This window comes from Aspergillus caelatus (assembly GCF_009193585.1).
Source record: "Aspergillus caelatus strain CBS 763.97 unplaced genomic scaffold BDV27scaffold_69, whole genome shotgun sequence".
Classification (NCBI taxonomy): Eukaryota; Fungi; Ascomycota; class Eurotiomycetes; order Eurotiales; family Aspergillaceae; genus Aspergillus; species Aspergillus caelatus.
The window spans coordinates 105161-120398 of record NW_022475332.1 but is presented as its reverse complement, the minus strand read 5'-3'; the positions used below and the strand labels follow the sequence as shown (position 1 = coordinate 120398).

Here is a 15238-nt window from a genome sequence, read left to right as displayed (position 1 = left end):
GAGGGTGTTATAGGTGCCTGAAACCTAAATCTTTCTTTTCTTTATCTTTTAATTTTTTACATCAATCTGCCCAAGATTTGTACATTGAATCTCATGATTTCCCCTTCTTAGGGTTACCCGAATCATCCAAAAGCTCGCTACTATCATCCAACTCGGACCATTTCGGCTTTCCATCTGGGATCTCGACAGCCCGTCGGCTGTAGAAAATATGGCACCTGCAAACATGGTTAACATATGGCATTCCAGATTCAAACAAGGAATATTGAAGACTAACTCTACTTCAAATGCATTAATCCACTTCTCTCTCTCCTCATGTGTCTCCCCATAGTCAATAGACGCAGGGAATAGAAGACAAACATTACGTCCCTCATCCATGATCGGAGTCCGACAGAACGAACACGACACCTTTGTCGGGTTCATATACTCTCTCGATTTCTCCGTAGATGAATAGAAGGCCAGGCCATCAGCACCTTTGGTGAACGTTATGTCGGACTTGTGAAATATAGTGGCCCACTGGAATGGTGCACCTATTTTTCCTTGTTAGTATTTTTCCTCGAATGCCCCAGATACGTCGCAGACGAAGAATGAAGCACTCTTATTCTTTTAAAATCACGTACCATGCAATACTTGGCACCCCCGACAATGGCAGTACTTCGATTTCAATGGCTTCTCTCGATTTATTTTGTACTCTACCTGTCCACATTGGCACCTTCCGGTCCATTTAACGGGGCCGAATTCTTCGTCTGTTTGGATCTTGTATGGCGGGCGATGCTTCCAGCTTGCTTCGTCGGTAGTGCCGGAGATGGGGTTGGGAAAGGGATCGCCCCCCGTTGGCACATCTTCCGCCATTCTTGGGGCTATATAACTAAATTTGCGATAGATTGAGACAGACTGATTGGTGATACTAGAGGGAGAGCTCCAATATCTTTGCTGGCCGGCGCGAATGATAGATGTCACGAAAGGCCGGCGGGTTGCGGGAATACAAGCTGCAGGTGGCTTAAACAACATAGAATCAGGCGAGAACTCAGGAATATACACAATTATATTCGCTCACACCAATGCCCATATATATATCTTGCTCGAATCTAGAAGGGTCGGGATAGTTATTAGTTGTGTACGCCACCAAAAAGCCGGGAATCGCAGATGATGTCATTGCGATGTAAATGCGATTTATGATGCTCTTGTGCCATGGCCGTCGTCATCTGAGGCTCTGGAGATTCAAAAGCCAAGAAACAGTTTATCGTATTCCTTGGGTTTACAGTTTTAGCTCCTGTTAGGTTGTGGTTTGCACAACAGTCGTCAGCTGTAAGCTGGCCTTAGCAGATTGTATGTACATATGGGTGACAATTAGTGAAAACCATTCAAGATACCACCACTTATGCCCAAACTCGATTGATTGAAATGTGTTTTAGTTATAGTTTGTATCAATTTTATGATTGTTGCTTGGTGTTGAGAGTCAATGCGAGATGATTAGTTCATTGCGATTTACTTGGGAGGGAGGGTTTAAGTCATGGATAGGGCTAAACTTGGCGGTTTGCGGGTGACGATAACCATACCAGGTCAGCGCAATATGTATACGGCACGTACAGCCACATTTTTCCTTTTCATTAGCATTCACGATATAACGCATTTTGACCCACCATAATTATTCCTGCCCATGCCCTATTTGATAAGTATCCGACCTCCCCTAGCAACATCGTGTCAAACGGTCAGCACAAACCCCTGCATATGGTGGCCCAATGACGCCGGGCTCTAAGCGCCCGAGTGCACGACGCCCAATTAGGGATGCAGATATAACCACAACTAGTTTAGAAGCGCCTCACTAGCACGCCCCTCCAAAGGCAATGGGGGCTATTATGAAAGGCACCGAGGATCCCTCTGAATCTAAAAATACGAAAGCCCCCGGTCGTGGAGTGGTATCCTTAGAAATACTGTTATACCATCTCTGCCTTAAGTTTGCCCTGAAAAGTGCGATAGAGAAAGGCAGTTCCTAATTTCACGCCATGCGTTTGCTAAATACGAAGCCATCCGATACGGGCAACTTCATCATTGAGGAATTCTTTGGCGAACCCCCGCAATATGCTATTCTCTCGCATACATGGCAGGAGATGGAGGTCACATTTCAGGATATAACAACTGGCGTGATTGATAAAAAAGGGTTCAAAAAGGTTAAAGATTGTTGTACTTTCGCTAGGGCCAACGGATATGAATACGCCTGGATAGATACGTGTTGCATTGATAAGACAAGCAGTGCGGAGCTGTCTGAGTCACTCAATTCTATGTATCGTTGGTACCAGGAAGCCGACGTATGCTATGCATATCTTGCAGATGTGCCATCAGAGCCTTTCGCCAAGAGTAGATGGTTCAAGCGAGGATGGACTCTTCAGGAACTAATTGCTCCGTCGACGGTTATCTTTCTCGACCATGAATGGAAGGAGTTGGGGACTAGAGAGAGCCTACGAGATGATTTGTCGGAGATCACTAGTATACCTGTCGGTATCTTGGTGGGGGATGATGATGTTGAAACTGCTAGTGTTGCTCAAAGGATGTCGTGGGCTGCGAGAAGGGAGACAACAAGGATCGAAGATCGAGCATATTGCCTCATGGGTATATTCGGAATCAACATGCCGCCGATTTATGGTGAAGGCAAGAATGCCTTCATTAGACTCCAGGAAGAGATCATGAAAATATTGGATGACCACAGCATATTTGCTTGGAGATCGGACTCTGAAGAGGAGAATCATGGTGGGTTGCTGGCAACATCGCCAGATGCATTCAGAGAATCTGCAAATGTTGTTCCTTATAATCCTTTCACGACGATTGAAGGACCGTTAACTGTGAGCAGCAAGGGGATATCTTTGGAACTTCGGTTTATAGGTGTAGGACACCCAGGGCTAGGGCTTGCTATCCTGCATTGTACGGAGGGAAAGAGTGAGGAGAATCAGTTGATTGCAATATACCTGCAAGATTCGTTCCTGACAATGCAACGATTTGAAAGGAAGCAATGCGGAAAATTTCAGTTAATTAACCTTGGCGATCTTAAGTCATCACAATCTCCCTTGAGAAGATTATGCGTCCAACAACGACGTCCCGTGAGTCGAAAGATAAACAAAGCAAGAAAACGTAAAGAGACTGGGTTTGCTCTAGATAGTCTCCATCTACTAATACCACACAATCCACTGGAGGCTTGTCGCGATGCGGAGACAAACTGGATCAACACAAATGGAATAAGCGGGAATGGACAGACGCTTCTATCTCACGCCGCAGGAAGAGGGCATTTGGACATGCTATGGCTGCTGCTAACCCGAAGTGATGTCAGTGCCGGTGGAAGGGATCTCAGTGGCCGCACACCACTATCACGCGCAGCAGAATGTGGACAGGAAGCTATTGTGAGGTTGTTATTATGTCGCAATGATGTTGATCCCGACTATGAGGATAAGGACGGACGATCTCCCCTTTCATACGCTGCAGCCTCAGGTCACCTGTCCATCGTCAAACTATTGCTCCAGTCTGGCAAAGTCTATGCCGAGTCAGAGGATAATCGCAGTCGAACCCCTCTGTCACGGGCTGCAGAGGGCGGGCATGAAGTAGTGCTTGATTTGCTGCTAGAGAAGGGGGCTAGACTGGATTCTAAGGATGAACAAAGACGAACACCACTTTCCTGGGCAGCCGCAGAGAATACCCATGGGGCTGCGTTAGCATTATTACTTGAGCGGGGAGCTGCCATAGAGTCTAGGGATAAATTTGGTCGAACACCCTTGACCTGGGCCGCATTGAAAGGGCGCGAGGAAGCAGTGGGTGTTTTACTTCAGAAGGGGGCTGATATAGAGTCTGAGGACAGTAATTCTCGAACACCACTATTATCTGCTTCGGAGAAATGTCAAGCTGGTACAGTGAAGATATTACTGGATAATGGAGCCTCTATAGAGGGTCGAGAGGCTGGTCGAAGATCACCATTAGCTTACGTGGCAGAGCGTGGGCACGCGTCAATAGCGAAAATCCTTCTTGAAGGAGGCGCTGATACAGAGTCTGAGGGGCCCCTTGGTCAAACACCGCTTTCTTTGGCTGCACAGAGAGGTCAGGAGGTGACAATGAAGCTACTGCTCGAACATGGAGCTAATATAGAGTCTCCTGACCATCAAGGTCATACACCGCTCATCTACGCTGTCGACAACGGGCAAACAGCAGCCATAAACATTCTGCTTGAGAATGGTGCGGACATAGACTCTTCTGACTCTCGCGGTCAAACACCCCTCATCTACGCTATAGAGAATGGACACGAAGCTATCGCAAAGCTTCTGGTTAAAAAGGGTGCTGATATAGAGCTTCCTGATTCTCGTGGTCAAACACCACTTTCCTATGCTGCAGAGCACGGACACGAGGCAACGGTAAAGTTGCTTCTTGAAAAGGGTGCCACTATAACGGCTCAAGATCGGCGGGGTAAAACGCCGCTATCTTACGCTACGCAGTATAAGCATGAGGCAGTAGCAAAGCTGCTACAGGCTAAATGCGTGGAAGCAGTCTTAGATTAATTTTATAACTTAGCATAAAAGATATTGTAGTGCATATATATAGATATAATGCCTTTGACTGCTGCAATTCCCGACAAAAGCCTTATTCATGAGATTGCCGTATATAATTCGTATATAATTTATCCTTGTACTACGTATCTGCGAAAAGGTTCTTCGACGACAATGGAGAAATACAAGGAGATTGGCCGATAGCATTCATACTTTGCCTAATGTCAAATCAGAGTAGGACCAAGGAGGCGAATCTGTATGACAATTAGTTCCATTAGTAAGAACCACACAAAGAAGATCATGAAGTTAGATTCAGGATTACATAACAGTGCAGAATGCTACTCTAGCTATATCTGAATTACTATATCAAGACATTCGGCGTTTGAACAGACATGAATCTCCGGCTAGAAGCCAAATGTACTCGGATCGAGTAAGATCTGCTTCGGACGGAAGATAAGAGTCAAACAGAACTACCTGTCCAATCCGGCAAGTGTACTGCAGCAAACCCGATGGTCGTTCAATTCTGCCGAGAGGGGTTAATGCCCCGGTCAGCATTAGACCCGTCTGCCCATCGGCCCGCGTGTCTGACCTCGCATATTTTAGAGCCCACATGATAGTCCTATTTCCATTTAAGCTAGAGGATCTCTTCACATGACATTCAACAGAGCACAACCCCTGTCTGCTTGCAAAATGCTACCCTCTTATGATCGGAGAGGTCACAAATATAAGTAGCATGACCGCCGCATGTCGGACATTTAAGAATGGGGAAATGTCCCGGCTCAAACGTACACATTAGACAAAAGCTTCGGTCTCAGGCACTACGCACATGGGTAACCGAGATTAATACAACAACTGTTTTCATCGATTAATCGTACATTCCGTACATCCTACTTTCCAAAATAAGATGCGGCTCAGGAATGTACATATCCTCGTCATCGTCTTGGCTGCCGGTCAGACTACAGCCGTTACTCAAATTACCGATGACCATATGGCGAGTCTCCTTAGCCAAGGAGGTGCAGAGCTTGCAGACCGCTATGCGCCCATGTGGTTTTTTGGCCAGGCTCTGAACCAGCCCCCTTGTTACCCGACATGGGCCTTTGGTGGCTCTCCTACTTCCAATGATGTGTACGACAGCAGCCACAAGGCCCCTGCCGCGGCACAGTGTGAGTATCCGGACGTTGGATGCAAGTGTCGCAACCCAGGAGTGGCCATTGACAACAGGGCACCGGACTTTCCGATCTACTATACCTTTAAGAGGTGTAGTGATACCGAAGTGCGAGTGGCATATAATCTCTTCTATGAGAAGGACGGTGCCAGAGTAATCGGGGTTATTGACACTGGCCATGACTAGTGAGTGTTGGCACTCACTCCATTATTCAAGACGTCTTTAACGGCCACAGCGACTGGGAGAGAGTTATAATTATCCATTCCCGAAATGATAACAACATGTGGGCACCGTCGCGAGCACTTCTCTCTTCTCATAGCGGCTATCACAACCTAGCCTGGGGAGACATCCAGAATACCCTCACCACGGAAGAGATTCAGGCTGGGGATTCCAATGATCCCAATGGGGTCCGTAATAATGATCACCCCAAGGTTTATATCTCTTGGTCGAAACATGCCCATTTCGATACGCGCAATACCGGCTGGGTTGACCCAATCAGTCAGTCAACAGATAACGCATTCCGAAGTAATGATTGGTGGCATTATGTCGACAAGAAATACTATGTAAGTTCCTTCCTGAAGCACGGCAATCCTGATTGTTTTGACTCATGAGCGCAGATCTTATCGGATAATTCTACCGACGCCGGCAAAGCTCTGGGGGGTGTTGACTGGGGTAGTGCCACCAGTAACCCCCCTTATGTGCAGGAATCTATTTGTACTGCCGGGAATTCTTGAATGTGTCACAAATATGTATGGAATTGTTCGTGTAAAGAGTTTAGACAGACGGTTCACGTAGAAGTATCCATCGAGTAATAGATAAGTCCAATCATATCGCAAGCGATTAAGATTAATCAGGCACAAAAATACATGACGTCGACGGATATTAAATGGTCCCCACCATCCAACAAACTTATCCTCCTCGGCAACTTCTTATCAACCCTTGCTCAAAACACGCGATCAAGGACGTATTCAGGGTCAGAGCAAATACCATAGTTCAGGTACATCTTCACTTTCGTCTCGGCTTCGCAATTGATTCACCCCAACGTGAAATTGGTCTCCCCCCACTTCGCCCATACCTCAGAAACGACCATCAACCCCACCTAGACCAACCACTTCTAACATTATCCTGCATGCGCTGACCTCCACTGTGACAGAACGCACGGAAATAAGACATATAAAACTATCTACAATATAGTTAAAGAAAATGTCCTGGGTCCAGAAGACTTTCTACCTCCCCCCTCAGGCTCGCGGCTCGTACCTAATCACGGACTACGTTGAAACTCAACTGCCGGAGATCAAGAACTACAAAGTCGGCATCTTGCACCTCTTCATCAAGCATACGAGCTGCGCCCTTTCACTAAATGAGAACTGGGACGATGATGTTCAAGCAGATATGACCGATGCGCTTGAGCGTATTGTGCCCTATGATAAGAAGGGTAACCTCTACCGCCATTCTGCGGAAGGAGAGGACGATATGCCGGTACTTATAACCTTTCCCCTCTATACTATGCCCTTATCTTACCTGCGATTAGTTATCTTTGAGGAGCTTGGGCTGACTTTTCCATTAGGCACATGTGAAATCCGCGTTGATTGGTGCTTCAGTTAGCATTCCTATCTCCAATGGGCAGTTGGCCACCGGCACTTGGCAGGGAATCTGGTATTTGGAGTTCAGGGCTCATAAGCATAGAAGAAATGTTGTCGCAACTATCCAGGGAGAGAAAAGCGAGTGACACGATAGCGATATAAGGGGGAACTTATGATTTATGATGTTATATGAATGTTGTTAGGCTTAGAAAAGGTGCTGTGGTGTGTAAGTGTTGATGTGGGTGTTGGTAGCTTCGTATGTAATATCGCACATATGTAGATATAATACGGATGAATTTTCTGTCCCTATCATGAAGAGATCTAATTCAATAGACCGGTCTACCCTTTCTCATCAACTCTGTCGTGACACCGGAAGTCACAAGCGGTTGCCACGATCCAAACATAGATGTCTAATTTAGTTTCAGTACCACAATACTAGTCAACCCATCATCGATTGATATGAAAACATTTTATTCTAACTCATTGATCGGTACAATCTGTACAACGCCCTTCTGAAGGCAAAAGAGAGGGCAAGAAAAACAAACAATCATCAACGCCAAAAACAATGCTCTACCGCTGTTCAAGACCACCCTCGGTGACACGCTGGGTCTCGTTCACCTCAGCGGCGTCACCAGTGGGTTTGAGAGGGTAGCTGGTAGCAGGAAGGGACTCGAGGTATGCACGGTGCTGCTCGTGGGCCTAATACAATATTAGCGATTCGCACGAATTTGAATTCTGGATGTTGGATCTTACAAAAGGCAGTCCGCAGTAGCCGCAGGTAGCAATCTCGGGCTTGTCGGTGTTGATATAGATTTTGGGGTGGCCGAGAGGACCGCCACCACCGTCACAGCTGACGACTCTCTTCTTCGTCCAGCGAACGGGCTGCTTGTGGATGAGCTCAATGGCGGCATAGGGTTGGGGCTAGTTTTGATAATTGTTAGCCGATCGGTCTTTCACTCCTGGCAGTTGCGCAGGCCCATGTTTCGGATCTTGTCCGTACAACCACCACAGCACAACATCCAATTACAATTGTAATGCCTCAACATACCTGCATCTCCATGATTGTCTGCTCGAAGCGAGGTCCAGTCATAGCCTTCTCTCTTGGCTGCTGGCTGGCGGCCCAGGTCCTGGCACGGTTAGGAGCCTGAAGCTGGCGGTTGCGCTCACCAGCCTCGACATCCTCCCTCAAGGGCGCATCCCGGGAGCCCATGGCATCAACTGGAGTGGCATTGGTGGCGGATACATTGGGCTTGGGCGGTTGCGGGGGGTTCGGGTCGTTGGCTTGGATGTTGTTCTCGGAGAAACGAGGGACGGTGGTGGAGTAGCTGGCCCGGGCGGCAACGCGAGGAGTCCAGGCGGCAGAGAATGCCGCGATCCGGCTTCGAGCCAAAGGCAACATGTTGAGCAATTGAGTCCCTAGGACTTGGTGCAGAGGGCAATTGTGGATGGCGGGTGAAGCGGAGGTGAGAAGTCGGCTTCAAAGGGTGAGGTTTGCGGGAGCTCGCGCCGCCGCTTGAAGAGCCAATCGGCGTCTCTCCTACGGCTGCTGACCCAATTCTGCCGCTTGCGAATTTGTTCCGCTTTTGGCTCATGTTTTTTTGTTGCGCTTTATTTCATGGCTATACCCACATAATTATTGCACGATACATTAACGGAAAGGGTTCTTTTTAAGTCTATCTAGTTTGGGCAATCCTTCTGTTGCAATTCCATCATGGCTGGCTCACCTGCGACTGGCTCCAAGCCAGAGAAGACAATGTCTTCACGTCTTCTTACAATGAAAGTATGTCGCTTGCATTGGGGTCTTTAGGATTTTATACGATCTTCGTCAACTGGAGCTTTGCGAATAGAAACTGATTGATTCAAGTTTATGCAACGAGCTGCCGCTACAGCTGCCGCTAAAGAATCGTCTCAGCCGCCTTCTACCGAAGGTTCAAACACTCCCACCCCAAAACGCCAAAGAGTCGCCCCCGGTGAACAACCTCAAAGTCCTGCAGCTACACCTTCAAAGGATCTTGAGGCCATCTCAGCTGCTCTTGCAGCAGAAGAAGAGAAACGCAGGGAAGCTATTGCGCGTCAGGCTGCGGAATCGGGCGAGACAGAATGGGTCCTTGATTTCGGTGCTGAAAGCCCTGTGAACCAATATGCCCCGCCGCCCTTCATTGTCGCCGATGCTTCTCTGGACGCTGATGATGACGATGACTTGGCATATGGGGGGAGGCAGGCGTATGGTAACTTTAAGCGGAAGAAAAAGACTGAGGTTTGTTCGCATCTTCAAACTGCGGGAGCAGTCTTGCTGACCATCATAGACACGCGTCGCGGGCGGTGATGAGTCTGGTTCAGAGGAGGACGAGGATGAAGACGAAGATGACGTTGACTCTATGATCAACAAAGCCAAAGCGAAGGCCTCGAAACAGCCTCCGAAGGTGAAGCTCTCGAAATTAACGAGTATATCTGGTGGACGTCAAGGTTCTGTTGGAGGCAGCAAGTCTCAGAAGAAGCGCAAACACAAATAAGTAGTTCGGTCTAGTAATTATTCGCCATCCTACGGGACACCACGATGACATTGCCCACGGCCTTCACGCCAGCATCCATATACCCAAAGCGTGCGGCGTCTTCATCAACAGGGGTACCACCGACTCCTTTGGAGCGGACTACGAAGAGAGACATTGGGCATACATATACTGCGCTTTCCTCTGTTTCTATTTGGTGCGCTTTGCTTTCCAGCAGCTTCAGAGCTACCACATGCTCGGAACCCGATGTTACTTACCACACTAGTGCAGCGCCGTTTTGATATAAGGGCCCCCTTCCGCTTATGGGCATCGTTTCCCAAAAAGCTGACATCGAAAGTAGCTTTTCGGATGGTCAGCTCATCGACATTGAGCGTGAAAGACTCGCTTTGGTGTCTGTCGTGACTCTATTGTCTTTTTTTGAATGAGAGAGCATACTGTGCGGCCTCGTGTTCCCATCTCTATCAGCCTTCTCAAAAACAGGCGACGGCGTAGTTGAATTCCCTCTATAGTACCGAAAATCAAGAATCGAATTCAACATGAATTTACGAAGCTGAGCAGAAGAGATCACTCGCGTTCAACACCCATTCGCTTGGATACTTTATTTACTGTCTACGTAGCTTGAAGTCATTTATAACACGTATGAGTTGGTCAAAGTCTCTAATCACAATATATAAGCGGGACTATATCCATCTATCCTCGCTTACAAGATGCCGAAGTATACTGCTTCTTTCGATCCATTTAGACTATGATTAATCTCAGAGAATTTCTTTCACGCGGAGAGGCTGATATGATCAGTAGGTGTGTCAACGTAGAAAAGATCTTCCTGTAGTCAAGGGGTCTGAAGTAATAGCCAGCACTGTGTAGCATACAGAGTTCCACCAAAGAATCTTTCGTATTAGTGATTCCCTCAATTTGTTTGCCCACTCCCTGTAAATGGTCCCCTTTCACTCACCACATATTGTCGGGTGTATTCATTGAAATTCTCTCTCCTTTTACTGCGTTCGGCCCCTGATGCTCTCGCGTTTATGCCAATAGATCCATATTGCTCTGCTCCAGCATATTGCTAGAATCTTACCCGCCATTCCATGTCATTAATTTGAAATATGCCTTCTTATAAAGCAATCAACTTATATCAGAACTTTTGTTCTTACTAAGTGAGATTTTTTAAAAACCAGACCACGATGCTAGTGTCCTTCACGGTGTTCCGGTCATTGACCCTAACAAGATATGACCTCTATCATTCATCGATTATGAGTGACATGATTTCCGAGACTTACGAACTTGACAACGTAATCCACCACTTTTAATTTGTCTTCGAGATCTATTGATTAATCTTGGAGCTTTGGACATAGTTCGATTAAAATAACTATATTGCCGGCGGTCTGCCAATAAAAGATCTTTGATCGAGCTATATTTTATATACAGTCAACATAGTATATGATATTGATCGGTGCCAGATAATATACACATCACTGTAGGAGGTCTTTTCATTTACTCGAAACATCTATTGATGTCGCTGTTATGGTTCCCATTAAAGTAATTAAGATCAAGACACTGATGAAGAAGAACAAGACCACAATCTATTTACACTCATAGATATGATCAGTATACCACTTATGCGCCTCAATACTCTGCATCTTCTGTCCAGCATTCCCCATATCAGAGTCGGCCTCATTGATCATCTCGATATCTGCCGTGCCCACAGTCTCATTGTTCCCCACGGGGATCCAATACTCCGGACTAATCTGATGATAACCGAGCAGGCGAGGCGGCAAGCGAGGAACAATATCATTAGAATGAGTAACACGGAAATTAGAGCCCTGACCCGAGACATAGTCGGCGAATTCCTGATTGCCCACACGAGGCGCTCCATAGGTATACTATTCCCGTTACGTTAGCACCACACTCATCCCGTAGAACGAAGCCCATAAAAGGAAAAAGAAAAAGCGAGGAAAATACTCACCAACTCAACCTTAGACCCCGAGTTCCGCAAAACAGTAGCCGCAAGAGTCCCAACTGCACCGCCAAAACTATGTCCGGTCACGGCAAGTTTGAAACCAGGATAAGCCTGGAGGGCTTTCTTCACGCCATCCAGCGTAGCGGTAGCTACCGACTCCCATGACTTCCAGAAGCCGGTGTGCACTTCGCACCCGTCACAGAGTTCATCGACATCCTCCCTTGCTAACTGGATGTTGGCAGCCCAGGTCTCTATCGATCTGGTTCCTCGGAAGGAGAGAACAATTTGCTTGTTTGACTCATCTACTGCAAGGAACCCGGCTACGTCGCCAAAGGCTTCGTTGCTGTTTTGAGTTCAAAGTTAGCCGGTTTGGGGTGGTGTCGGATGTATATGTGCTCGTGATTAAGTCAGTTAGACATACTCTTCAAACTCGGTCAGAGTCTTGGTATTCGCTCCCTCGACAAGAGGACAATTCCCAACTGAGCAGGTGAGCTTTGTATCTGGGGAGTTGGTATTGGCGGAGCAATATGCTGCTGCCGCGTACTGGGCGTATAGAGTGAGTTGTTGGAGGAACTGTGGCGAGACCTCTAAATCCATCATTAGAATCTGACGTCTCATATGACAGGATACCTCATGCCTAGGGGTAGCATTCTACACTCACCTCGAGGGACTATTTGAGCCGAAGAAGAAGGGGCAGCAACGCCCAGCCCTGCACAGGCCGCGAATGCCGTTAAAACTTTGCCGAGATTGTGCATTGCGGAATATTATATAAAAAAGAATGATATATGTACTAAACAAAGAAGAGAAAAGTCAATTGAAATGAGAGGACAGGTCAAAGGGACAGAAGATAAGCCCTATGAACCCAAAATTTAGCCCCTTGAATGCCACAACACCGGAGGCACTCAGACCTGCTGTTTCTCCCTTATTCAAATTGAATCAGAGTCATCCATGGAACCCTTAAACAACCTTATATGTCTAGACACGGACAGGCAGCATTCGCCGAGCCCAACTACCGTACTCCCCACACCAGGAGGTCAAACTCCCCAACGGTATTCCGGTGGGAGACACAGATCACATTCGCCAAGATACATTGTAGCGTATCCCACAGTATCAGGCAATAAAGCTCAAACAATAGGAGAAGAAAGGTCCATGCAGAATTGAAGATCGGCAGTGTGAAGAGGCTTGGGCCACTGCAATAGGAACGAATCAGAAAGCAAGGCCACAGGCCATGCAGGCTACAGTGCAAGAATTCTTCGCAGAGTGTATACAAGAGAAAAACTAAGTCACCCGTGTCCCTGCGCCAAGTTCATAGTTCCCATCTCTATCCATGGGTTCGCTAGTGGGGACTGTCCCAATTCCTTACCCTAACGGTTAACGAACAGCTAATTCAGGTCCCAGGAATGGACGCGACCAATGAACGGCTCTTGCTAGCTCGTTTTGTCTCCTGAATGATCCTTTCTCTTTGTTCCGTTCCGTAGATGTACTTAGTGCTTATCACTGAGCTAAGTATCTCTGCCGTAGGGGAATTTTTTTTTTTTTTTTTTGAACCAACGGGGGGATCTTGTTGTCATATCGCCGATATTTCCCCCTTCGGAAGGATTCCGTTTCCTCTATATTAGTTAAAGGAGGCTTGGGGCATTGAGTGAGCACGTTTTGGTCTACTAATAGGTGCTACTTTGCAGAAGGGTCCAGTGAGGTTGAATTTAGGGTTGTCTTTCTCATTCTTTCGTGGTGTGGGGTTTGGGGTTTACTGTGGTGTGATAGTAGTTTGCCGGGAGACTGTTGGCGTATCTCGTGCTATTAAGGACCGACAGTTGTAAAGGATACGCGATGATGAATCAACTAGCCATCCCCATTTCTCCTTCCGTATAGTTGCAGATGCTTTCTGTAGGGGCTGTGGATTCCATGTAGGCTCGGGCGGCGCTCATTATCTAATGCTCAGCATTCTATGCATACCATTTTATTTTGTAATGTTTTGGAGAAAGGATGGATCATTATCGGAAAAATACAACAGAGAACATCCCGCTCCTTAAAACGCCGGCCAATAATAAAACTCATCATGTCTTCGAAGAAATGGTAATCAACGGGACGCAAACAGACTAACGCCCAATTGTTGAGCAACGCATATACGTACTCACCCTCGGCCCAGGTCAGTCCTCACTGTGCTCCATTCTCGGTTGTATCTCCAGTGTAGTCGGCCATTCCCTCATCCTGCCCTTCGTTGTCTCCTGCGAGGACCTTTGTCTTAGGGATCTGGCCTTCAGGCAGTGGTGTACCCGGGGTCGCGGCGACGACGTTGTCATTCTCATCCACAAATTCGAAGTTATACCGAGACAGCAGGTGAGGGATAGCCGACAGTTGTGGCCCATAACGGGCGGTGTTGTCGTACAGTTCAAACAACGGCACAGCAAGAAGCTTCATGTTCTTCGGTACTGAGAGGACCTCTGGAAAGGAACAAGTCAGACAGGTCCATCATGAAACAGGAACAAGAGTCGAGACGCGAGACTCACTCTTCTTAGGCAGCTGGATGAAGTACAGCTTTTTGCACTCCTTTGGCCGAGTAACATGGCCAGGCAGGAAGGGATACATGAAGGTCTCGAAATTCGGCCGCCACCATTGCGCAAGTGTGTCGCCGATTTCCCAGTCCTCGTTGACGCCTTCTCCTGAGAACTGCGACCCAACAGGCGCAAGGCGCTCATTTAGTCGCTTCTTGAAACCCTCCACCTCGTCGTCTTCGAAGTGAAGATAGTCACCCGGACTAGGTTGATGGTCAGTCTACGGTTCTTTTTGGTATGTCGCACTGCAGGCCACGGTAGTCGATGTAGCTAAGGCAACACGTACAGCTTGAAAAAGGCATTGGCGATTTGTAGCATCAACACGTGAGGATGGTTATGTTCATGGCAAACAAGAACACCTTCGCAAGTCCGTCTCATGCCATGCTGCTCGTAATGTTCCTCAAGGCGTTTTAGACGGGCCAGGACTGAGGGGTCCTCCTCCGGTTGCGTTTCCTTGGTACCGAATGTGTAATTGGAGAGTGGATATAGACGGATTGTTTGAGGTTGCTGAGCGGAGAAATCTTTAGGGATGATAGGCCTGCAAGGAATGAAATATTAGTAACCGCCAGTGAGGAGAGAAGTCGTAGGTAAGTCCGGTCGACGAAACAGAGAACATACGGGCGAGAGCTTTGCATCGCCGTCGCCGTGGTAGTTGACATTTTGACGATTATCTTTTTTTTAGCAATGAAAGGTACAATATTCGTGCGAGCTTAATTTCAAATAACTGTGAAATTGAGTAAAATTTGACGCGGCTGCATTCAGTCGCAACTTCGATGCGGCGGAGGTCTACCGGAGCACTGATGGAGAAGTGGATGGAGTAGACCGTAGTTAGCTTTGTTATGGCGGCCTTCGGGCTCGCCCCGCGAAAACATTCCACCGCCCCGAGGAGGAGGGCGCCATTTACACCGATGTTCGACTGAACCAGAGCGCATCAGTCCATGTACGTCC

At 47.5% G+C, this 15238-nt stretch overlaps 6 protein-coding genes across 6 annotated transcripts; 2 read left to right on the top strand and 4 right to left on the bottom strand.

Moving 5' to 3' along the window:
- Nucleotides 1-91: 91 nt before the first annotated feature.
- BDV27DRAFT_156928 (GFA family protein) lies at nt 92-849 on the bottom strand (the record flags this gene model as incomplete). Its single annotated transcript, XM_032072416.1, has 3 exons — nt 92-215; nt 275-527; nt 618-849. 3 exons carry the CDS (start codon nt 847-849, stop codon nt 92-94), a joined length of 609 nt encoding a protein of 202 aa, XP_031928518.1.
- Nucleotides 850-5424: 4575 nt separating this feature from the next.
- On the top strand, nt 5425-7576 carry BDV27DRAFT_171607 (YjbQ family protein; the record flags this gene model as incomplete). The annotated part of the gene is made up of 5 exons (XM_032075637.1): nt 5425-5870; nt 5921-6248; nt 6303-6383; nt 6880-7164; nt 7253-7576. The coding sequence occupies 5 exons, from the start codon at nt 5425-5427 to the stop codon at nt 7412-7414; spliced, it is 1302 nt and encodes a 433-aa protein (XP_031928517.1). The 3' UTR covers nt 7415-7576.
- Nucleotides 7577-7712: 136 nt separating this feature from the next.
- On the bottom strand, nt 7713-8736 carry BDV27DRAFT_126973 (zinc-finger domain-containing protein). The gene is made up of 3 exons (XM_032066649.1): nt 8317-8736; nt 8022-8189; nt 7713-7967 (listed from the first exon to the last, which is right to left on the bottom strand). The coding sequence occupies exons 1-3, from the start codon at nt 8665-8667 to the stop codon at nt 7839-7841; spliced, it is 648 nt and encodes a 215-aa protein (XP_031928516.1). The 5' UTR covers nt 8668-8736; the 3' UTR covers nt 7713-7838.
- Nucleotides 8737-8873: 137 nt separating this feature from the next.
- Nucleotides 8874-9956, top strand: BDV27DRAFT_104236 (uncharacterized protein). The gene is made up of 3 exons (XM_032064342.1): nt 8874-9048; nt 9133-9525; nt 9575-9956. Exons 1-3 carry the CDS (start codon nt 8980-8982, stop codon nt 9779-9781), a joined length of 669 nt encoding a protein of 222 aa, XP_031928515.1. The 5' UTR covers nt 8874-8979; the 3' UTR covers nt 9782-9956.
- A 1402-nt stretch (nt 9957-11358) lies between these two features.
- On the bottom strand, nt 11359-12490 carry BDV27DRAFT_156922 (lipase family protein; the record flags this gene model as incomplete). Its single annotated transcript, XM_032072415.1, has 4 exons — nt 11359-11658; nt 11742-12078; nt 12157-12322; nt 12397-12490. 4 exons carry the CDS (start codon nt 12488-12490, stop codon nt 11359-11361), a joined length of 897 nt encoding a protein of 298 aa, XP_031928514.1.
- A 1099-nt stretch (nt 12491-13589) lies between these two features.
- Nucleotides 13590-15081, bottom strand: BDV27DRAFT_104223 (cleavage and polyadenylation specificity factor subunit 5). The gene is made up of 4 exons (XM_032064341.1): nt 14909-15081; nt 14577-14828; nt 14246-14493; nt 13590-14179 (listed from the first exon to the last, which is right to left on the bottom strand). Exons 1-4 carry the CDS (start codon nt 14947-14949, stop codon nt 13893-13895), a joined length of 828 nt encoding a protein of 275 aa, XP_031928513.1. The 5' UTR covers nt 14950-15081; the 3' UTR covers nt 13590-13892.
- Between the last annotated feature and the right edge of the window lie 157 nt (nt 15082-15238).